General features: G+C 33.0%; 1 protein-coding gene across 1 annotated transcript in view; it reads right to left on the bottom strand.

Annotated features, from left to right (window-relative positions):
• Positions 1-25,650, bottom strand: part of LOC108911557 (protein msta-like) — a 43,140-nt gene that overhangs the window by 10,898 nt on the left and 6,592 nt on the right. Inside the window, exon 2 of the mRNA XM_023455262.1 lies at positions 22,247-22,789. Within this exon, the coding sequence (XP_023311030.1) occupies positions 22,247-22,789 (543 nt within the window). The remainder of the gene's footprint in view (positions 1-22,246; positions 22,790-25,650) is intronic.

Here is a 25,650-nt window from a genome sequence, read left to right as displayed (position 1 = left end):
ATATTTTTTCCGTTGGGTAAGTATATGATTTTTTATATATGATTTTAATTATCCACTTTTGTATAACCTCCACTTTACACATGTAGCTGTCGGCTGCCCCACCCCAAGCAATGATGCCATAAACGAGATGAGACTCAACTAGAGCATAGTACAGTGTTCGCATTTGTCCCACATCTAAAATACTCGAGAAGTATTTAAATTTATACAAAATACATCTAATTTTATTTGTTACATAATTAATATGTTTCTGCCATTTCAGATGTCTATCTATATACAAACCCAAATATTTAATATGAGACACTGCAGTTACAATTATTTTCGAAGAAATTTCCAAGGAAGTGTAAGGTGGTAAGTTGTTAGAGTAAGAGGTGAAAGGGACGTAATGTGTCTTTTCTATACTGATAGTTAGCAATTTCCTATTAAACCATTTAGTTATTTGTAGAAAATCTTCCTCTGCCAATTGTTTTAACTCTCTCCAATCGTTTGCCCTATAAAAAATTGCAGTGTCATCTGCAAAACTCACCACATCACCCCTCACCTCCAACTCAAATAGTTCATTCAAATAGATATTGAACAATACCGGACCCAAGACCGTACCCTGCGGAACACCATAACTTACAGTTTTGAATTCACTGTATGTGTCATTTATTCTTACACATTGTTGTCTGTTTGATAGATAACTTTTCATAAGACTATAGGCGATCCCTCTAAATCCAATAGACTCCAGAACATCTAAAAGCTGAACATGGTCAACAGTATCAAAGGCCTTAGTCAGATCGACGAAAATGCACAATGCTGGTTTTTTTTCATCAATAGCTTTAGCAGTATTAGATGTTACATAACTTATTGCATCTTCCGTCGATCTGCCATCTCTAAACCCATACTGCTTATCAGACAAGAGTGTATTTTTGTTTAGATAGTTAACGATTCTTTTCTTCAATATTTTCTCAAAGATCTTTGCTATATTAGACACTAGCGATATTGGTCGATAATTAGCCATGTTCAACTCATCGCCTTTTTTATAAATAGGCTGGATAATAGCTACTTTAAAAGAACTTGGACACGTACCTTTCTCAAATGCAGCATTTATTAGATGTGCTAAAGGAGTAGCTACTAGATTAGCAATTAATTTAAGCGTTTCAACTTTAATTGTATCAATTCCAGGGGCCTTTTTATTTTTCAAAGTATTAATAATTTCTAATACCTCTGTTCTATCTGTGTTAGTTAAGAAAAATGAGTTGATGGTACTGTTATTTTTATTCATAGGTTTGGCATTCTCTTTATTATTATTTAGTATGTTTTCCGCCAGGTTCGCTCCTATACCCGTAAAATATTGAACAAATTGATTAGCTATTTCAGTTTTATCTTTACTTATACTTCCGTCTGTCAACCTCATCTCTGTTATGTCACGATTTTTCTGCTGTTTAGATAATTTGTTTAAACAGTTCCATAAGTTTGTGTTATTATTTTTATTCTGATTTATTTTATTTTGAAAATATCGTTTTTTTGTTATTTTGATTAAGCAACTAAGTTTGTTTCTAAATGCTTTGTAGTTATCAGTATTTTCTACACTAGGATTATTTCTCATTATGTTATATAGAGTTTTCTTTTTATTAATTGAATTCACTAGACCAGAAGTAATCCATTCGTTTCTCTTTATGCTACTGTGTTTTATTTTTATATTTTTTGTACTTAATGTAATATAATTTATTAATTTTTCAATAAACAAATCTGTGGCTACGTCTACATTTTGAGTAGAATATACGCTATTCCAGTTTTCTTTTTCAAGCGAGTTTAAAAGTTTGTTTTTATCCAAATACTGTTTATTTCTATTTACTTTAATCTTATTTTTTGCTTCAGGTGATATTATTTGCACTGCAGTGGAAAAATGGTCAGTCACACAAGTCTCCAGAATAATTGGTACATAGTTATAGTTTTCACACTTATTCTTTATAAATATATGATCAATACAAGACCTAGAGAATGATCTGATAATTGTATGAGGGGGGACACAGAAGAACTGAAATTAATATGGAATATTGTATAATTAATTAATTACAGAAGAAAAGCTTTTTGATAAGTTATTAAATAATACTGAATCATAAATTTAAAGTGGCCACATTAGTGATCTAAATGTCCTAAATGTAGTAAATTGTAAATAATTCTGATGTTAAATGTTTAAAGTTGTCTGTATTCTCTTACATGAGTACAGTGGTCTTAAAGAAGCATATTTAAAAATTAAATTTTCTGCCAATGACGGATGATGAAAATTAATGTGGTCATATTTTGAATATGAAAATGGAAATCATACCATAGCATGGACAACCATACTGATTCTATAACATATAACATAACGAAAAAAATTTGAACGGAATTTGCGAAATAAAAATATAAAATAGGAGTTAACGAGCCTGAGATCTCTAAAAGCGTTGAGCATATTTGTGCAAAATACTTACTTTCAGAACCAACTGATGGATACAAGCAGCCGTTTTTTTCATTTTTGACAAAATTACATTTTCTTTGTAGTTATTTAACCTACCTATTTAAATTTATTTAATTTAAATTTAAATTTTGAGAAAAATTAAAATAGAGCTAAATAGCTAAATGCCGATTTCGAGATCTCACGGTCGGCATCACTTAATTGGGATATTAATAATAATTTTTTATTTCGCAATTTTTTTCCGAAATTTTTTAGCTTTGTGAGCCTAAACATTATTCCCTACAAAATGGTATGGGTCCCGTGCTTCATCGACAAATGCATGTTTCTGAAAAAGTAAAAGTCGCACGGTGCCAAATCATGAAAATACGGGAAGTGGTTGACAGCTAAAGTGCGATTTTTAGTAAAAAAAAATTGGTCAGAAGTGTCGATCGATGAGATGACGCCTTATCGTGCAACAAACACCACCCCTATGGAACGAACTCTTTGTGGACAATGCTCTAGGAATCGTAAAACAGATCTTTGTCACTTTTGACTTATCCAAACTAGATTTTTTGGGTTTTGGCTCGGCTGGTGCCTTTTCACTCGGGACTTCGTATTGAAAACACCACGTTTCATCACTAGTCACAAGGTTGTAAACGAAATTTTTGTGCTTTTTTGGCCTCCTCGATGGTGTGCTTCGAATGTTGAATTTTAATTAATGTTTGGTCATCAGTCAACTTGTACGGAACAAACCGTGCAAACACTTTTCGGTAGCCCAAATGTTCGGCCAAAATGCCGACAAAATTGATTTTTTTTTAGATACTTAATTCCAATTACATACATTTCAATGAAGATTTTGGCTGATCTTTAATGAATTCACGCACAGTTTTTATGAAATCTGCGGTGATCACGAATTTCGATTTTTCATTTATGTCCTCACAACCGTTTTTATTGGCTCTTTGTGCGATACTCATTTCTGTACGGATGACACAAATATACTGTCAAATAAAACTATAATCATTTCGTCAAATCCATAATTTTAAATTATAAGTATATTTATCATCTATTTCAATACGCGAAAAATTTAAAAGAGAGAAAGTTACAGGGGTAAAAAGAAGATATTGATTAATAAATAATAACATTTAATTTATCAACAGCTTTGCTAAAACGCCGTCTAGCGATAAATAACACCCGTAATATCCAGTAAATATGTTAAATATATCTCACTCATATTAATTAATAATAATCTATAAATAATCTACCTATATAAACGTTATTAATCTAAAAAAAACATATATATTTCTTTTTCTAACGTCACTTCATTGACAAAGATAAACTCGCACAATAAACCATAACAGATGAGCATAGCCAATTTTTGGCATCCAAACTATTCAACAGTCAGTTTATTTTCGCGTGAAGTTATCGGCCAATTTAGCGGTCTTTCTTTTATATTTCATTTCAGTAGGTACATTGTCATTCCTGGACACGTGCAAGTAAACATCTAAAGTATTATCTACTTGCGCTCCGTCTGATGAGTAGAAACTATCCTCACTGGAGAAATTTTCAATATTTCTTACAAAGTTCCAAAAACAGTTAAGCGATAGGATCAGGTGCCATATATTTGCTAAAAACGTGCAAGAAAACGCCTAAAGTCAGAACACATCTTCAAAATTTTGTTGGGACACATGATTTGAATGAATCGTTTTATATATTAATAGCTTACTAAATGTATTTTTGAACCAACTAATAGCATCCAGAGAGTTTCTATGCCTCCCCTCTTGAGATTTTTTTTATAGATGTGGTTCTTCGGAAAATCACTTCAGGATTTTTTTAATGTAAAATATGGATATGTAGATGTAAGTAATTAGTATCACTAAAACCTCGTCTCTTTAGCTTCTTTTATTAAAACTGGAATATTGGAATATTTACAGATATTAAATTATTTATAAAATGCAATACAATTATTTATAAAAAAAGAGAAATTTCTAATATTAGCTTTTGTACTTTTACTTTATAAAAGGTCTTCCAAACTTCCCGCAAGAAGTAATTTTGATAGAAATCACAGGTTATTAATTAAAAATTGTATATTTTTTATTGATTCATGAAGTATGTAGTATAAGGTTATGTATGGAATATCATATCGGGTAAATGGCCTCCACGGCTTTATTAGCACATACGCACGCTTTTGTCGAAATTTTCCATGACCGTTCTGCATAAATGCTGCTGAATTTCGTTGATACAGCGCTTAATTTCCGCCTTCAAAGCGTAGGTGGTCGTGGGCTTGTTGGCATAAATCGCTAAAACGACTCATGCAGTAACTGAATTGTTTCTCGGACTGTTTGCCACGTGATACTGTCTTGTTGAAACCACATGCCATCTACATCCATATATCTTGCAATTTAGGCACAAAAAATTGGATTATCATGTCCCGATAGCAAGCACTATTAACTGTTATTGCCTGACCACTGACCAGTCGCATTTTCGAAGAAGAATGGTCCGCACCAAAGAGTGACACGTTGTGGATGCATTCGTTTCTCAACAATCACTCGTGGATTTTCTTAACCCCAAATGCGACAATTTTGTCCATTAACGAAGCCATCAAGATAAAAATGAGCCACGCTTTTCGCTCTGCGTGGTCAGTAGGCTTCAGATCTTGAGTCAATTGAATTTTGTAAGCATGTAAAATTGTAAGATTCGATCGACTTACCTGTAAGGAAGATCAATCTCAATTATTTGAGCATCGTAGTTCTTCTATGATTCATGTTGGTAGGTCTCACTTATACATGACGCGCGCACAGGTTTAAAGGAAAAAAGTGTTTCGTAACAGTCCGTTACTACTTTGATTGATAGCCAGCCAGTTCATTTTGTGACCGAACCAATCGCGCTGTGGGTAAAAAAAAAGAGTGGCGGGTGGGCTCCATCATAGAAGAACTACGATGCTCAAATAATTGAGATTGATCTTCCTTACAGGTAAGTCGATCGAATCTTACAATTATTTTTCGCATCTCCGTTATTCTATGATTTATGTTGGTAGATGTTTAGAGTAAACAATTAGCGCGATTAAGTGCAGTCAAAAAAGTTTCTAAATTATGCGCTATTTTATAGTTTTATGATAAAAGTTTCTCAAGTAAAATAAGAAGTACTTATATTTTATCAAATTATGATAATCAGAAGAATTAGTGGCTTCTTCTGCTTACTGTTTTCATATTTGATCTAAATTAGTTTTTAAAACAATTTTTTTTTGTTTTCGGTTTTCCTTTATTATTGACCATATATTACTTATTATATATCATACATTATATATTACATATTATACATCAAATTATGTATACCATACACCATATACCACTTTCTGTATATCATATAGACTATACTATATATCATATATTATATACATATATATACAGATATACACGTACATACATATGTACACACATATTTTGTTATGCCTAGTTCAATATTTTCGTTTCGAAGAACAATGTTGCAATAATGCACAATTCCGGTTCATTTTATAATAAGAAAATATTAGAAAAATACTATTTTTTACTATAGAGTTCGACAAAAGATCTTTCTGAAATTTCTCTTTCAGTTATACTTTTGACTTGAAACTGTTATATTTTCCAAATTGTTTATACTCCATCTGCTTACGCAAAAGTAAGGAGTGAAACGAGTTTAAGTTTTATATCTTTTTACAAATGGTAGCATTTTCAAAATTATATTTTTCACAAAAGATGTAGAACCAGGTTAGGATTTCAAGTCACGGAATACTTGCTGTAGGTTTTCGCAATAAACTTAATTTATAGGATAATTTTAGTAATTATTAAGGGCGGAATAAGAGTGTTGCTTTTCAAACAAAGTAGATAATGTTTTAAATTCTTTTATGTAAGTACACCAATCTTATATTTACATATATTTGGTAGCAAGCATAATGTCTTTTTTTTATTTCTATATCGACCAAAAATTATGGTGATATCGATGTTTTATTGTGGTCTCCAAACCAAAGTAATTCATAAAGAAAAATAAATATATTTACACGTGTATACATTCTTTTTTTTTGTTTATGGAACATCGTCGCTCCTTTACCAATTTGGTAATGTGGAGATACTTGCAGCTTTTTAGGTTTTAACTGAGGACTGGCGTAAAGTACAGATTATACATTCACGAGGATTATATAGACATTCTTTGATACTATGAATGCTTAATGATGATAAATCACGAATTCCTGGGGATACAATTTTTATCACCTCAGGATATCAGAAAGATTATAGCCATTAATACTAGTACTAACCCTAGCCCCATTAAACTTTGCTACTAACAGCATGCACAATGCGTCACAAGACCTGAGGGAAGCAGATTGCTGCACCCCTTTTTTGCTTAATGATGGTGACTGCGCATGCTCGGATACTCATGACATAAAGAGGGTGCAACATTTAAACCCTTTCTATATTAAATATTATTACAGAAAAAAGAGAAGCAATAGGTTTACATTTTCAAGCTAATTTAGATAGAGTACCATTGGGAAAAAAACAGTAACTCAGTAACTATTAATATGACCGAAATTTTTACTTTGGACTTTAATTCAAATTCAAGTCAATGTATAGTCCACTGACATAGTACTTATAAGACACATATAAATGTAGTTCCATTTCGTGATATTTGATGTATACTTGTTATATAGGTGTGATATTAATTGTTGCTTTGATTTGTGAAAACCAAATTTTTCTTTGATTCATAGCCCAAAGAACATAGCTATAAAGTTACAGTATGTTACATTCTTAAAGGAAGCCGTTTTTTACAACTTTGTCTCTGAATGGCTTTGATATATGACCATTAATTAAATACCTCTTCCAAGTAAGATGCAGTTGCTATATTCATTTTACTAATTGGTTTAATATGTCCATGACAAATTAGATTATACATTAATTTTCAGCCAAAGGAAGCAATTAAATATCTGAACTTATATTTTAAACTTCCTAAACATCCTTTTGATTTTGTCTGTCGTTGATGTAGTTTTTAGATAGTATTATTTCGATATTGCTTGTACTAATATAATTTGTGTATTATACCTTCAAATGGCATGTAGTTCATCTTAACAGATGCAAACTTTTTGATTTGTTTGACCACAATCAGCAAAATTCCATACTTGATAAATTATATATTTATATGTACAGGCATATACTTAGATATACACTGTAAATAAATCTATATGAGTGAAATCCATAGAGTGACATTATTGAACACATTTTCAGTCAATACTAGGCACCTTGACAACTCTACACATTTTTGATAATATTTGAACCGATAGTTTTACTCATAAAATTTTAGTTGTATTTACTCATACTAATAGAGGAAAATTTCACTCAATCGAGTGGACAGAAATTGATACATTATTGAATGAAATTGGGTGAAAATAGGTCAAATGTTCCTTACAGTGTATATATTTTTTTAACTTTTATAAATTTCGTATGCTTCTTAGGTTGTAACTCTGGTTAATATTAATATTTTTATTCATACTATCAGGCTACTCTTCTTCTGACCTAATACTTCATTTAAGGTTTCGTTACGTAATTGCTTCCTAATACTTCATTGAAAGTTCCCTTATTATCATTTATCATTTTGTCCTCTCCTCAATTGCTATTTTTTCATACACTTGTCATAAATGAAACAGTATGTATAAAAAACAAAACTTAACCCGTTTTTTTTTTATATACTTATAGAGAGACAGAGGAGTTGCTCAATTAAGTTTTCTATAATAACATGTCACTCTGATGCTCATGTTTGATGATAGTGCCATACCTAGTAATCGAATGTTTTTTTTTTGTTTATATACACATACGTACATGTATGTACACACCTACATCTATATAGATTATTTTAATCAAATAAAATATATAAGGTGTTATTAGAAAAACTGCTTGTATAATTCACATTAAGTTTCATTGTAGAATAGTACTACTGAGTGACAAAACAATGCACTCATTTTTAGATTTCATGTACTCTATTTTCAATAATTTTGTTTTATCTACATCAAAGGCTCCTTTTACCAGTAAACTCTTCTTCACATCGCTCTTCTTATCCATACTGCTCACAATTTTCGCCCCTCCCCCTTTGTTTTTTGGTATACTCTCTTAATTTTATTACTCGCCTTTTACACTGTTTAATATGACGTAACTATCTCCAGGAACTCGTACTAAATACGACATTAATTTGTTGAGCACCTAATTCACTCTCATCTGTAAAAAGTTGTAAATTTCTAATATTTGTTAGAATTAAAAGGGAGTGGTGAGTATTAGTATATACTAACTCACTATTTTGAGTCAGACCCCGTAAGAGTAAAGTACATAACTCCGATCTATCTCTAAAAAAAAAATTGCATTATATTTGTACATAAGTACAATTATTATTATTTTTTTTTTTTAGGAACATAGTACAATCACTGCTTCTGAAAATATGTAGCTTTAAGCAGATTATTGCAAGGCAAAATTATAATAGGAAGCCTTTAGAACGAAAAATCCACTTTGCGTGTATACCATAGTATGCAGAGGGTAAAAATAGCAGTAGAATTACACCCAAATGTCTAAAACAAGTTATGGGTGACATGGTTAAAATAACTACTAAATGCTTAGAGATAGATAGATAGACTTTGCATGTAAAAAGAGTGAAACCCACACTTTACATGGTTTCATGAAATGCAGACAAAAGGTCAATACGACTAGACCTTATTTAGTCGAATTAAAGCAATCGCATAGTGTCCCAAAATATTCTGCAAACAAATTGTCCGTGGTCAAAACACTAAAAACTGCTAAGCCCTTTTAGTACAGTCAAAACGACCGTATACTGCCCCAAATATTTGGCAAACAAAAAGTTTGCTGGCAAAGTAGTTAAAACAACTACGATATAACTAGCTAGACTTTCCATTCAAGGGAGTGAAAACCACTCTCGACATGTCACATGGAATGCGGGCAAAAAAACAAGCGGCTACGCCCTATTAAGACGGTCAAAACGACCGTACTGCCCCAAATATTTGGCAAACAAAAAGGTTTGCGGGCAAGGTAGTTAAAACAACTACAATATGGCTAGCTAGACTTTCCATTTAAGCGGAGTGAAAACCACTCTCTACATGTCATATGGAATGCGGGCAAAAAAACAAGCGGCTACGCCCTATTAAAACGGTCAAAATGACCGTTCTGCCCCAAATATTTGGCAAACAAAAAGTTTGCGGGCAAGGTAGTTAAAACAACTACTATATGGCTAGCTAGACTTTCCATTTAAGCGGAGTGAAAACCACTCTCTACATGTCACATGGAATACGGGCAAAAAAACAAAGCGGCCACGCCCTACTAAGAGGGTTAAAACGACTATATTCTGCAAACAAATGTTCGCGGTCAAAATAATTTAAAAACAGCTACAATATGACCAGCTAAAGCTAGACAATCCACTTAAGGTGGAATTTGCATTTCAATTAGTCTAAAAACTCTGCTCTGCCTGTACCATAGTATACGAGCTAGTATTATCAAGTCAAGGGCGGCTAACAGAAAAATTTTAATGAAATACCTTCTCATCTGAAATGGATAATTAATATAATATTTCCCTTACGTGTGATTTATCGGATTCATGGAAATTCTTTTCTTTTGTATAAATACACTACACAAAGCACAATGATACACAAAACAAATAGGACCTGCACGTGAGGCACAAATAAATCAACTGGCTGGCTATCAATCAAAGTAGTAACGGACTGTTACGAAACACTTTTTTCCTTTAAACCTGTGCGCGCGTCATGTATAAGTGAGACCTACCAACATGAATCATAGAAGAACGGAGATGCGAAAAATAATTGCGAACTGTAGTTGCCAAACCTTCATTATTTTTAAAATATTGCTTGACATTGAAAACGTGTTATTCTTCCGTGTAGCTCTCCATTTTTAATAGCCCTGAACTGTCAGTTGTCATGCTGTCTTTGTTTTTCACAACGCTTTCCTACACAAATGGCGCGAAATTCAAATCTTGCGTGAATTTTGGAACATCCAATACTTTAAAAGGTATCAAGTTAATTCAAATCAAGTGTAAAAGTTTCATAAAATCCTTATCTGATAAAGGCCCATGTGGCTCTTTAACGACAACAGTGAGGCATGCTGAAAAGCAACTTCGAAGACAAGCTATTTCGTTAATAAATTATGATAGTGCAGGAAACAATGACTATTCAAGCTAAAGTAAAGTAAAAATAATCTATTAAGGAAAAAAAAAACAGATACCTGACATATTTAAATAATTAAGTAGTTTAGACTTTCAATTAAATTATCTATAACCAATTCAGAAAGAGGGCCACTTGGAAAAGCAATCTATAAAATGCAGAAATAGGTCAGCTCGTCTATTGTGAGGCGGGTTTATTTTTGTCGAAGCGGTAATGTTAGAAACGAGAAAAGGGATAATTTCTAATAATAATTTTAGGAGAATTGTTAAATTCGATATGAATTAACTTAAGATATTTTAAAGTAAAGTAAAAGTACAAAAGCAAAGAAGAAATCATTAAAATTGTATAATAAAAAAAAACATATATATTTTGCCGATTTCGAGACCGCTTCGGTCCTTCAATCGGTAATAAAAACAACTATTTTTAGTACAAAATATGGGACAAATATAAAAAAGTGATGTTTATGTTTATGCATTTACAACATTTAAATTTTGAACGACTATAAATAATAAAAAAGGTGTCACCAACATCACAAATCAGATTCATTTTACAGGAAGATCCTTAAGTTCTGCACATGATTATCTTGAAAGCATTTGCAAACTTTTTGAGTGGTTCGTATTTAAACGATGATGAGACGTGGTTACAAATAACTTATACTTTAACAATTTAAATATCGAGATTTTATGTTCCAATGAAGTAGATATCAAACGTACTATAAAAAAAGCTTATAAATAAAATGACCACAGTGTCTGATGACATTCACAATAAGAACAAATGAAGGTTTAAGGTTTATCCAATATATAAAAAGAGGCGATAAATCAGACATATCTAATGTTAGACAGGTTCGTTAACTGTTTTCTGATATAAGTTTTCTCAATTTACTTAAATCTATTGAATTTCTAGCTCCTTCCGTTGTACGTGAGGCTTCCATTCTGTGACCATTATTATTTAATATATTTGTAAACAGCATAATAGATGCATTAGATGTACCTATTTAATTTTAAAATTATTGCCACTGTCAAAACCTTAAATAGACTACCACACAATACTGCAAAGTAGGTATAACGTTATGTCATTTCATTGTCATTTGCAAATTATCTCCTCCAATTTTTATTCGTAATGTAAATATCATAAACTTATGATGTTATCTTCGATCCGCAACTAACTTTTTTCCCGTATATCGAAACTATTTCCTATAACGCACTTAGAACACTGTTTTTTTTAGTATAAACACTACCTTTGTTATACCTTTGTAAAAAAAACTTAAATCTGTATCACTTGTTTGGTGTCCCAATTATGTGATACTCGTATTCATATAAATATCCTATGCTTTTCCCAGATTTTTTTTCTTCGTAAAATTTATTTATTTATTTATTTATTTAGTTGGAAATAACTGCCAAGACGGGACGGAGCCCAATTATAAGGCAGGTATAATACAGATTTAAAAAAAAACAGATAACATTGCATTAACATAATTAAAACACAAATAGAAAATACACACTATATATAAATACACAAAAATAGCGACTTAACTTAACTATCGAGGATACATCTTTTAATACTGGGAGCATTACAACAAAAAATATCAAGATGATCCTGATAACGATGATAATTCGAGCACATAACATTTATTGGAGAAAATTGAAGAATATTTGTTGGTGTTTTCAAAGAAAATAAATAAATGTAGCGAGTTCTACATCCCAAAATATTAAAATTCAAATACTCTAGTAATTCCCTACAACCAATCATCCCATTTACAAGCTTAAACAGAAACAAAACAGAAAAATATAACCTTCTTTGAGCTAAGTCATTAAGTTGAAACCTGGTTAATAGTTCGGATTGAGGGATTCCGCGAGGTGGATAGGTATTATCAGATTTGAAACTTAAGTATTTAAGAAATTGCCTCTGAATCTTTTCTATACTGTTTTTATGAACTTCATAGCCTGGATTCCATACCACATTCAAGTTTAGAACGAACCAGTGAATAATAAAGCAGTTTAACAGTGTTCACCGAAAACTGTTTAGAGTTGCGAATGATAAATCCAAGAGATTTATAGGCACTTTTGGTAATCACATTAATATGATTAGCAAAACTTAGTCTGGAGTCGAACAAAACACCTAAATACTTAAATTGGTCACATTTTGTTAAACATACAGTATCAATGTTATATGCATGCTTAATAGAATTAAAATTGGTTTTTCTGGAAAATGACAAACAAAAACATTTTTTGATATTAAGTGGCAGGGAGTTAGTGTCACACCAAGAGTTAACCGTCGATAGATCAGATTGCAGTTTCAAACAGTCCTCGACGTTTTCGATACTCCTTAACAATTTTAGGTCATCTGCATACAATAATGTATTACTGTCAATACTCATATTTATGTCGTTTATGAATAAATTAAACAAAAGTGGTCCTAAAACCGAACCTTGAGGGACACCTGACGTTGCGTGTATATTAACAGACTTGAAACCACGGTACTGAACATGTAATATTCTATGAGACAAATAGGACTGCAGAAAATGAGTAAAATTTAGTGTTAAGCCATAAGAAAATAATTTTTCCAGTAACAAACCATGGTCAAGTCTGTCAAACGCTTTAGACAGATCAGTATAAATAACGTCAATCTGACCTCCCGTGTCTAAGACTTCTGATACATGCTGATTAAAACATACTAAATTTGATACTGTGGACCTACCTGTCGTGAAGCCATGTTGATTTGGAGAAATCAGAGATTTAAAATTAAAAGCCATGTATTCATATAAAACAATTTCAAATAATTTGCTAAAATTGGATAAGATTTCTACCGGCCTGTAATTCTCAATTAGAGTTTTGTCATCTTTTTTAAAAATAGGACAAATCTTTGACTGTTTCCATCGTGTAGGAAATACTAAAGAACCTAGTGATAAGTTGAAAATGAACGTTAAAGGCTTATATAAAACGTTAGCACAATCTTTTAGCAAAAACGCCGGAATTTCATCCGGCCTTGATGTTATTTTAGGTTTGAATTTTTTTAAAGCACTTAAAACCACATCGTCCGAAAAGATAGGGCAACTTAATTTGAATCAAGTTGTTGATTCACGTTATTAAGAGAAAAACTGGTATTAATATAAGACCAAAACTGACTAGGATTTGATTGCAATTGCTGCTCAATTACTTGTAAATGTGCCCTATGAGCAATACGTATTTGATTTTTAATACTAGCCCTCACTATTTTATATTCCTTATATGTGGCTATATCACCGTTATTGTTATATAACCTCCAAAGTTTAGATTTTTTTTTTATACCTCTAATTATACTACCAGTGAAGAAAGGTGGATAATGATTATTATTTGGAATGGTTTTTGGAATAGATTTGGAAAAAATTGTATCTAAAATGTTATAAATATAGCTACAGGCTTCATTCACATCTTTGTATAAAAATAACTTACTCCAATCAGTATTAAGAATGTCATTATACAATGAGGGAAAATCCGCTTTCCTGAAATTATATCTAGCAATTCGATTGTTAGTAAAAGTTTCTGTATTAATATTGATGGGAAGTTTTATGTCGAGCGCCGGATGATGTGGGTCTTCATTTAGAAGACGAAAATCAGTTCCAGCAATAGATAAAATTGATCTAGAAAATATTAAGTCCAAGATTCTCCTGTGAGTATTTAAAATGCAATTATATTGAGTTAGCCCAAGAAAATCACTAAAATTGTCAATGTGTTCAACATATTTATCACAAAAATAATTACTACTTACATAATTTACATATGTTGGAATATTGAAGTCGCCTAAAATAATCAATTCACTGTCATTATGAAGATCAAAACAGGCACTAATAAAATTAAATAAAAATTGTTCACGGCAGTTTTGATTGTCTATTTATATTGGCTAAGCTAAACCTCACCAGTTCTATGGGAAAATTCACGACAATCACGAACATAACATCTAGAAAAAGTCCGAACAGACTTGTTACAAAGTTCTTCTTTACATTTTATGTGATGAATTCATAACAAGTATTGGAGTGATATGTTTAAACTTGTTTGTTTTTTTTCCAATATAGTATATTATATTACTTCCATTTTGCAACCTGTGAAACAGTTTATTTACAAATAAATATGTTCAATAGCAAGAAAAAGTAAAGACGAACATTATACCCTCCATTGTTATTTAATTGAAGATGAAAAGTTTCTAAAATATTTAGTAGTGGATTCTGTTACATAACTGTACAAATGATCGATGACGGACTGAAGTTTGAAAGAATAGCCTATTAATATTAGAGCATGAGCGACTCTATAATACAGGTTGTCTCATAATTAGCTGCCAACCCTGAACATGCCGATTCTATGATCAAATCTAAGTAAAAAAGTTCATATGAACATGGATCCGGAAATGCTTCCTAAGGGCACAGGGACCCATTGGAGAGGGAGGAATGGAAATCATTTTTTTGCAATATCTCTCAATCGCGTTGTGATAAATGAATGAATTTTGGTATACACAGCTAAATTTTGATGAGCAATTTGATGGACTAATCCATTTATTTCCACAAGGTCCATTGGGGTGGGTACGGGGGGGCCCTTGGTACTTTGCGTGTGTAACTTTTTCATCTTTGACTTTTTAACAAATTGGACAGCAAATTCCGTTTTCCCGAACTGTTTTACGTTAAAAAGGTACTCTTGTTTCAAATCGTTATCTTTAACGGTTTCTGAGAAAATCGCTCTTGAATTAATCCCACTTTGGTCAATTTCATAGTAATTTAAACAAAATTATCAAGGTATTCTTATGTCAAAGTATTGTCAACCCGATTGCCAATTTAATAGTTCTAAGCGAAAAAAATGGAAGAGTTTACGGGACAAGAGTTAGTTGATATGATATTTATTTATGGCTTTTGCGATGGTAATGCTGCAGCGGCAGAACGCGAGTACGGGAGAAGGTTTCCAAACCGAAGGCTGCCATCAAGGAGGACATTCCCTACGGTATTCCGCAACTTAGCTGCAACCGCCACTTTTCGAAAGGCACCGGGTCAAGGACGTCCCAGGATTAATAGGGAAGCGGAGGTCCTTGACGCTATTGAACAAGATCCTACGACTAGCATACGGAACATTTCAAGGCAAATAAATGTTCCTCGGCCAACGGTACTACATATCTTAAAGATTTCCTTAACAGAATTGATTAGATGTGCTACTAACATTTCAGGTTGGAAGAATATTAAAGCGACAAGGTCTACATGCCTATCACTATCGACGTGTACATGGCTTGATACCAGAAGATTTTGCGCCACGTATGCAATTTTGTCGCTGGATTTTGTCGCTGGACAACGAGCAAGCTTCCAAAATTTTGTGGTGTGACGAAGCTACTTTTACCCGAAATGGAAAATTAAATTTTCATAATTCTCATTATTGGGAAGAAGAGAACCCACATGTTGTTCGGAGAACAAACTTCCAGCAACGGTTTTCCATAAATTTATGGGCGGGAATAATTCACGACACTCTGATTGGACCTATTGAAATTCCACAACGTCTCAATTCAAATCTTTATTTAAACTTACTTCAAGAAAATCTTCCCCAAATTCTCGATGATCTGCCTCTAAATTTACGACGTAACATGTTTTTTCAACACGATGGAGCCCCGGCACATAGTGGTCGCAATGTTCTAAATTTCCTAAACGAAAATTTCGCTGGACGGTGGATAGGGAGGCACGGACCGGTAGCTTGGCCGCCGCGTTCTCCCGACCTAACCCCGCTGGACTTCTTTTTCTGGGGATATCTAAATCAAAAAGTTTACGCCACCGAAGTCGATACCCGTGAGGAATTGCTGCAGCGTATCAATGATGCAGCCAATGAAATTCGTCAAAACCGTTTTAGCATCTTAATAGCTTCGAGAAGTGTTACACGTAGGGCAAGACTTTGTATCAGAGAAGGTGGAGGGTTTTTTGAACAGTTTTTAAAATAGCTTGTTGTCTGTTATCAAAATTAAGTTTCCATCTTATGATCCCTTCGAAAAGTGACGGTTGCAGCTAAATTGCGGAATACAGTGAGGAATGTCCTCCTTGATGTCAGCCTTCTGTTTGGAAACCTTCTGCCGTACTCGCGTTCTGCCGCGCAGCATTACCATCGCAAAAGCCATAAACAAATCATCATATCATAATTGTTCTACATCAATAATGTGTATTACTGATTACGTATTAAATTATTATTATTATTTTTTGTTTAAATTACTATGAAATTGACCAAAGTGGGATTAATTCAAGAGCGATTTTCTCAGAAACCGTTAAAGATAACGATTTGAAACAAGAGTACCTATTTAACGTAAAACAGTTCAGGAAAACGGAATTTGCTGTCCAATTTGTTAAAAAGTCAAAGATGAAAACGTTACACACGCAAAGTACCAAGGGTCCCCCGTACCCACCCCAATAGACCTTGTGGAAATAAATGGATTAGTCCAGGGGTCGGCAACCTATGACCGGCGGGTCACTGAGTGACCCATTTACTAATTTCAAGTGACCCACTTTATTTCCTAAAAAAGTATAATACATAAAAATAAATTATAAAACATAAACATGAAACGAATATTTTGAGAATAAAAAAAAATTGAATATAGATACTTTGTTTTTGCGCGCACGTCAAGCTTGAAATAACCTCTTTTTTGCTTTTTGTTTGTTCATGGCAATATATTTTTTTAAATAATAATTATTATTTCACTTAGGTAACTGCTTAATAATTATTTAGCTGCGTAATGCGTCACTCCGCTACTGAACATGTGCTACAGCTGAAAGAACGATACACGCCGCGCCATTTTCGTCCCTTACGTAAATATCGAAGAGAACGTTTATAAATAAAGTTCATTCAACTATGTTTGTTTTTATAATAATTAGAATTTTATTAGTTTTTATAATAATAATTAAAGTTTAAAAGCGTATCGTAATTATTTTCTTAATAAAATGTATCACTGACCTAAACGTCCCTTTAATATTCACACTGTGGTTGATTTTAACCCGCAGCCAAAAAAGGTTGCCGACCCCTGGATTAGTCCATCAAATTGCTCATCAAAATTTAGCTGTGTATACCAAATTTCATTCATTTATCACAACGCGTTTGAGAGATATTGCAAAAAAATTATTTCCATTCCTCCCTCTTCAATGAGTCCCTGTGCCCTTAGGAAGCAATTCCGGACCCATGTTCATATGAACTTTTTTACTTAGTTTTGATCATAGAATCGGCCTGTTCAGGGTTGGCAGCTAATTATGAGACACCTTGTATAGATCGAATCTAAGTGTAATGACGTCACTCGTTTTCGGACAGCATTAATTTAAAAAATGTTTCCGTGAATTAACTATTTACATTCGATTTTTTAAATAAAAAATGTTAAATAATCCCAGAACAAATGAGTGGAATATTCTCTTTCTATGAATCAGTTTACAAGTAAATTTTTCTGATATAGGAATTACTAGGTGAGATTCTTGCAAAATCCTTGTTTCAGCAGTTCATGTGAACCAAGAATAAGTAGATAACTACAACATGAAAGTATGAGAAAGTATTAAACATATGTGTGCTAATAAGAATACTCAGTGACGAAGTAAGAAATAATATTATGTATAAATATTTTGGTGTTATCTGTGACACATAATAATATATGATATCTAACCCGTCTGTGAAAGTATATAAACAAATAAATTTTAAACTGTCACATTTGACAACCAAAACAGCAAACTACTTTACACTGTAAAAAATCGGTGTGATCGAAAGCAGAAAGGTACGAGAGTGAATTCACTGAGTGAAATTACAGAGTACATTTTCACTCAATATTGAGCATTTTGATAATTTTACTCATATACTCAAGTAAAACTGAGCGCCTTTCAGTCAAATATAGTTACCATTCTGCAGACAAACTCGTATTTGGTACAGTTGTACCTAAATCGGAGTAAATGTCCTCATTATTGAACGATCCTACCCCATGCTATGATTGTCATGCGTTGTCTTTGACTAATCCCATCATCCCCATTAGGTCATCTTGTGGCGTGGTGTATGGCGTGTAGTGCTAGACAAGTGTCCGTTAATCCGGTTATTTTGAAAATTGTGTTTAAATGCAGTGGTTTGATTACAATAATTAAAAACAATAATATATTGAGTCTCGATTAATATACAGGGTGTTAAAAAAAGAGTGTAAAATATTTAAAGAGTTAATAGTATGAACCAAAATAAGCAGAAAAGTTTCAATATACATGGGTCCGCAAAGTAACGGTTGCGGAGATATGGAATGTTTTATGTTTTTTAGCCCCTTTTTTTAATCTGCAAAAACGTTGTGTATTTTCTTATAATAGTTGGTTGATGTTTAGTGAAATAAACAGTACGTATTTGACAGTTGTTCTCAGTGCACAAGTTTTCTTTCGCTATGGCTGGTTACTCTAACGCAGAATTAACAGACATGCATTTCATGTATGGTCGTGCTAATGGGAACGCCACCGAAGCGCGACGTCTTTATGTTGACGCTTATCCAAATCGCCAGATTCCCTCACAACGCATGTTTGGAAGAATTCACCAAAGATTGCGTGATACCGGTTCCTTGAGCAAACAGTGCCATTTATGCGGAAGACCAAGGTCGGTATCCACTTCTAGAGCAGAAGAAGAAATTCTAGCACTGGTAGAGCAGAATCCAGGTACGAGTGTGTGGAGAGTATCAGCCGAGGTAGGAATTAGTGGTCCTCTTGTTTGGAGAATCCTTCACGACCAACTGCTTTATCCATACCATGTGCAACGAGTACAGGCCTTAAATCCAATAAATGATCATCAAGCACGTTTGGTTTTTTGTCGCTGGTTTCTACGTCATGATGCTGAAGACCCTCGTTTTCTTGCAAACATTCTTTTTACTGTGAGGCCGGGTTCACAAGAAATGGAGTGTTTAATTTCCACAATACGCATATTTGGGCCGACGAAAATCCTCATGCTCTAATAGAATCTGGACATCAGGCACGTTTTTCATTAAACATTTGGATAGATATTGTAGGTGACAGGTTTCTAGGTCCTGTTGTTTTACCAAACCAATTAACAGGCGCTGCTTACCTCAACTTTCTGCAGAACACACTGTATGAATTTTTGGAAGACATTCCTTTGAATCAGAGGCAACAAATATGGTTACAGCATGATGGTGCTCCAGCTCATTTTTCCATGGCCGTTAGAGAGCATTTACACCAAACTTTTCCACATTGATGGGTAGGAAGGGCCGGACCTGTTTTATGGCCTCCAAGATCGCCTGATCTGAACCCTCTAGATTTCTTTGTTTGGGGATATTTGAAGACATTAGTGTATGGTACTCCTGTAAATAGCCTGGAAAAGCTGCAGCTACGGATTAATCAAAAGTGTCAAGAAATCCAAACCAAGGAGGGTGTTTTCGAAAGAGTTTGAATATCGTTGAGACGAAGATGTCGTGCCTGCTTGAAAATGGACGGAGGGCACTTTGAACATCTTCTGTAACTTTGTTTTTTTGTTTGTTAAAAGCTTCCTTTGTCGGTTTATTCCTAATAAAATAAAATGTTTGAAAAACGAATAGTGGTCCATATCTCCGCAACCGTTACTTTGCGGACCCATGTTTATTAAGACTTTTCTGCTTATTTTGGTTCATACTATTACCTCCTGAAATATTTTACACTCTTTTTTTAACACCCTGTAGGTTATGGCAATCTATTCGTTCTGTGTAGGAACCACTGTGGCAGCTTAGTATTTTATGACTTTATTACAAAATTTGAAGAGAATATAAAGTGGTGCAAAACAACTCCAAATATTAAAGAAATGGCAGCAGCAGCGTCTGGTGCGCGGGGAGCTCTGAGGCGTCTTACCCCTTGGAAATTTTCATAGTACAAAATTACTCAATAATATACTGTAAAAAAAATTGGACTTATTTTCACTCAATTTCATTCAATAAATGTATCAATTTATGTCCACCCGATTGAGTGAAATTTTCCTCTATTGGTAAGAGTAGATACAACTAAAATTTTAAGTGAAACTATCAGTTTTTAATTCAAATATAATCAAAAATGTGTAAAATTATCAAAATGCCCAATATTGACTGAAAATGTACTCAATAATTTCACTCAATGGATTCATTCAGTTTTCACTCAGACCGATCTATTTACAGTGTACCTAGTTAAATTTAAATCATATTAGAAAAAAAGTCAACTCTTAATTTTTTTGCGTACTCAGAATAGAGTCAAAAGTCACTCACTTTGAGTAAAATTCGCTCACTTCTGTTGTAGTAGTTTCACTCATAAAATTTTAGTTGTACTCATCAGTGAAAATTTCACTCAATCGGGTGTAGACAGAAATTGATACATTATTAAGTAAAACTGAGTGAATTTAATTTTTTTTACAGTGTAAAGATGTACCTGTATCAAGTAAAAAGTCTCAAGCGCAAACCGTTTTAAAGTTAAATGAACATTCTTTGGCGGTACTACATTGAGAGGGCTACATCTCAGTAGGCGTTGACTTTTGATTATAGATATGGGAGACTCACTGGTGCCTGCATAAATATTAAAAATACTAAATTGTAATAATCTAACATTGGAAAACAATTATTATTCTTATACAGTTGTTTTTATTAACAAATAAATAATATTTGTTAATATTTAATATGTAGTACAAAAATATCTTATTCATTCATGCGTCTAGGTAAAAAGATCTGTTTATTCTTTGTTATTCACTACGCATTAAAAAGGCAGTAAAAACTAGGTTAGTGACTGAACAATACGGTTATCAAGATTCGCTCTCGACAAATCTTTGTGGGTCAGCGGTCAGAAGCGGTCCGAAAAGGGGTATAAATAATGATTGGAAAATATTTTTCCCAGTGTAAATATGCATTGTTCTACTCATATTTCCCTATCTTCCCTTAAAATTTTAATTTGCAGTGTGATGAAACATCCAAGAAAGACTAGAAAACTAACCAAGAACATATGTTTGATTATTGAAGTGGCGAATCTATGAAACAACTGGTGAAATAAATTCCTAAAGTAAAATCAAGTGTGACTTGTTTAGACCCCATCTCTATTTTATAACCTGCTGACAACTCGATGGAGGTAGTGATTCTCTTTAATCTATGAATGTGATTTATTTTATTCAATTTTGAATCTCTAATAAAAAGTTGGCAATAATGCGTACTTAATTTGAAAGAAGTCACATATAATCAGTTATAATATCACAAGAGCATAGAAAATATTCGATTATACTTCCGAGTCACGAGACGTATTCTGCGAAACACCACGACAGCGTAGCTGGAGTGGTGTTTTAAGGATATACGTCGAGTGAGGAGGTTAGTATAATCGAATATTTTCGTTTGCTCGAGTGGTATTCGATACGATTACATAATGAATTAACTAACTTTATTGTTTTTTTTTGACGTTTATTGACAAATGTTAAAACTGTCGTTACCATGACATAGTTCACATTGTTGGAGGAGACGAAACACCAAAACGGTTATACCACGTCGTCAAGAGTATAATCGCTTATCAATACATAGTAACTACGTAAAATTTGTAATTGCTATAGGCTAAATTTCTAATGAATTATATAATCGACACAATTTGCCTCAAATAATTATTATACGTAAACAAATTTAATTACCAACAATCTTCACACATACACCATAAAATTTCTTACCTTTCCAAGTGAATCCTTCTTCATGTCCTAAAATCCAAATAATTTTATATTTAAGCTCCACAGTGATTTCGTTATTATCTGGCACCATGCTCGATAATTTATTATTCAGAAATTTGTACATTATTTTAAAATCTTTGTTGTCAAAACCTCTTAACACGGATCCCAGAAGCGACATAATCCTACCGACGTCTTTTCCTGGAACCAGCTGCTTGCATGTATCGCATTCCCACTTGCTTCCAGAATTCAAAGGATTTATCGGTACAACGTTCCCTTTACATTTTGTACAATAAATAGCACTCATGTACGTATGAAATTCGGTTGGATCGAGGCATCGCTCACATTTACAAATGAAATGTTTAGTGTTCAGTAAGTGAAATAGTCTGATCGCTGTGCCCCAAATTATTCTTGAATACGAATGGAAAATTTCCGAACCCTTTGGTATGAAAACGGCTGCTCTAACAACCATTCTCTGTCTCTCGTCGAACACATGATTAGTATTTGGAAAGCAACGGTGATTTGCTAAGCTTCCAAGAGGATACAATCCTAAAATAAAATACTCAACTGATATCATCATTTTATATTAATACAGAAAAATATAGGTTAGAGGAGAAATACATTCTAAACAATATGAAACCTCAAGACTAACTTAACATTATTTGATACAAATAAGGTTATTGCCCGAAAAGAAATACGTAGAAACGCGAAATTACAAGTACGGTCATGTAATTAATGTGTACAGCAGAGGCATGATTAACATTCGGGCATCCTGTATTCGGTTGCCCTCATACGTTCAGGAGTATATCCAAAACAATCTTACAACCTTAGCTGGTTTGAAATATTGTTTTGGATATCCTTCTGAAAGTTCTATAGGTTTGGGATAAGTTTTGACAGACTACTGAGCCACATCTGAATGTGTTTATCTAATATTCTCAGCTTTGAAAATATCTAGTTACCTAGTACAACTGTTGAACAAAAGAAAGAGGTTTTCTTTTGTTTTTATATGTTTATTGTTTAAATTTTCCCACCAATTTAGACGCATTGTTATTAGACAACTAACAATACCTTCTGTGCATGTAATTAACAAACTATGCATTTTTTTATCAGTAGAGATATCAAACTACGACTACGGTTACAATTTTGCAATGTAGTTGACAAGTCACCTCCTTGCACATAGCTTCAACCAGAAGAATAAATATTTATTATTGTGGCTTCAACATAACAACTCCACTTACCAAAATTAGAAGCAATAATATAATTTTCTGATAACTCAAATCTTTCTGAGCTGATTTGTATGAAATAGAGAGTCTATCAAGACACTGCAACTATGTCCATTAATAGTGAATTCCTTAAGCATTTTGAAATAACCTTATTTATACTGATTCATAGGTTAAATATATGTTACAATAAAATAGATAAAATTAAAATGAAACATCCAGGGTGATTCAGAACTTATCCAAAAAAAAGTTCTGGATGTACAGGGGACCCTTACAAATACAATTTTATAAAGAAAAAATCAAAAAGGGCAGTTCGAAAATGATTTAAAAATACACTTCTGCACGGCACTGGAAACTGATCCACTGTAAAACCTGATCTAGCACCATGCGACCGGGTTGGCGGTGTGATAAAAACGGACAAAAACTTTCGCAAAGAAAGAAATATGTAAATAGAATTTTATAGCACCTATTTTATATCGGCAAATTCAACTGCTTTTGCCTTTATTAATTAATAAAATTAATTTGTGTTTTTAATTAATAAAATCATTTGACATACCCGATGTTACAACAATTGTTCAAAATTTTATCCACCAATGTGTAAACTCATTTGGGTCCGTTGTTACAGTTTCTACGAATTAACACAAATGTTGTCTTGTTTCACCATAACACAAATGCTTCACCATAAATTAAAACGATATCCATCAACTCCGGGTACACACAAACAATTTTTGACACTAACTACCCATTTTTGACACTCACTACCAAAAACCTATTGTAAACACCACAGATAACAGGTAAATATCTCAACGACGATTGCAAAATCCGAATTCAGTATTCGGAGTCGCTGAGGCGACGTGGCGAATGACGCTAGAGACTACAGTTGTCCAGCTATGTAGTAAATATTTTGCACACATGCGTGCAACGCTTTTCAAGATCTCAATCTCAGGGTCGGCAGCCCCTATTTTAATTTTATATTCATTAGAAAGTTCTCTAGCAAACGGAATAGGTCCCATGCCTCATTATTAAAATTTAACCACTTTCATTTTTCGATAAAAATGTATTTAATTTCGTTAACGTGGTAACTGCAATAAACAGTTTTAGCGTTGAATGTAGCAAGCAACAAAAAATATGACGAAACCGAAAAGATTATTATTTAAAGTGTTCTTAGTGACATACATATATGTTTTAGATACAAAATATTCATATTTGGCTATCTCAAAAACTTCCCCACATCTAACTTCTTGAAAAGTGACGTAATTACGAAAAAAATAATTTTTGAACAATTTTTCGAAGCTAATGTTATCATGAATGACTATTTAATTTTTGGAGAGGTTTAGCCTTAAATAAATCGTGTCCCAAAATCACGCAAGATGTAACTTTGATGGAAAACAAAGGTTTTTTAATTAAAAATTGTAAATTTTTTATTGATTCATAAAGTATATCGGGTAAATGGCCTCCCCAACTTTGCTATATGCACTATTTTGTAAAACATGTTCTTTGGACTGAATATGCAATAAACAACCCATATTTATAAACTTGGTAGAACAGAGATACTGCAAAGGATGCAAAGTCAGCATCTAAGTGGGACTGACTACTCGCACCAAATCAAACACTTGGACGAAAAACTGCATCACCTATGATCAGCTCTCAAAGGAAATCATCATCAATTCAAGTAAGATAGGAGCAGCCTTTTCCAGGACGACATGCACGAATGATTGGTGTATAGACAATCCCGTGTACAGCTAACAAATCAGTAGTTGGAGCAGTGAAGGATATTGCATATCCAGGGCACTTCATAGACTTAAGTAATACTAGAATTCGAGCGACAGTGAGAAGATCTTGGTTAAGATTGCGGAAAATTAATAGAAAACCGGAAAAATATAATGAATAATTTCGTAAATAAATCAAGGAGCGAAACGTCACACACCAATGACCTCATACCGTGTGATGAAACATAGTGAACCAATGCATATAGCAAATATGACCAGATAACTTAATATCCAGTTTCAAAGTGTCTACTTACTACCCGATAGTTGTTCAACCATTAAGCAGTATTTGTTTGAGACCCACCTTGCTGAAACTTCTCTACTTTATCACTTTTGGTTCAGACATATTTAATGCTTTATCAATAGTGGACACTTTCAAATAATGACCTTAGAGAATTATATTTCTAGTTTCCTACAAAGATTG

The sequence above is a fragment of the Anoplophora glabripennis genome, unplaced genomic scaffold, assembly GCF_000390285.2.
Source record: "Anoplophora glabripennis isolate ALB-LARVAE unplaced genomic scaffold, Agla_2.0 scaffold587, whole genome shotgun sequence".
NCBI lineage: Eukaryota > Metazoa > Arthropoda > Insecta > Coleoptera > Cerambycidae > Anoplophora > Anoplophora glabripennis.
The sequence above is the reverse complement of the archived record's forward strand: the minus strand, read 5'-3'. Positions and strand labels throughout refer to the sequence as shown.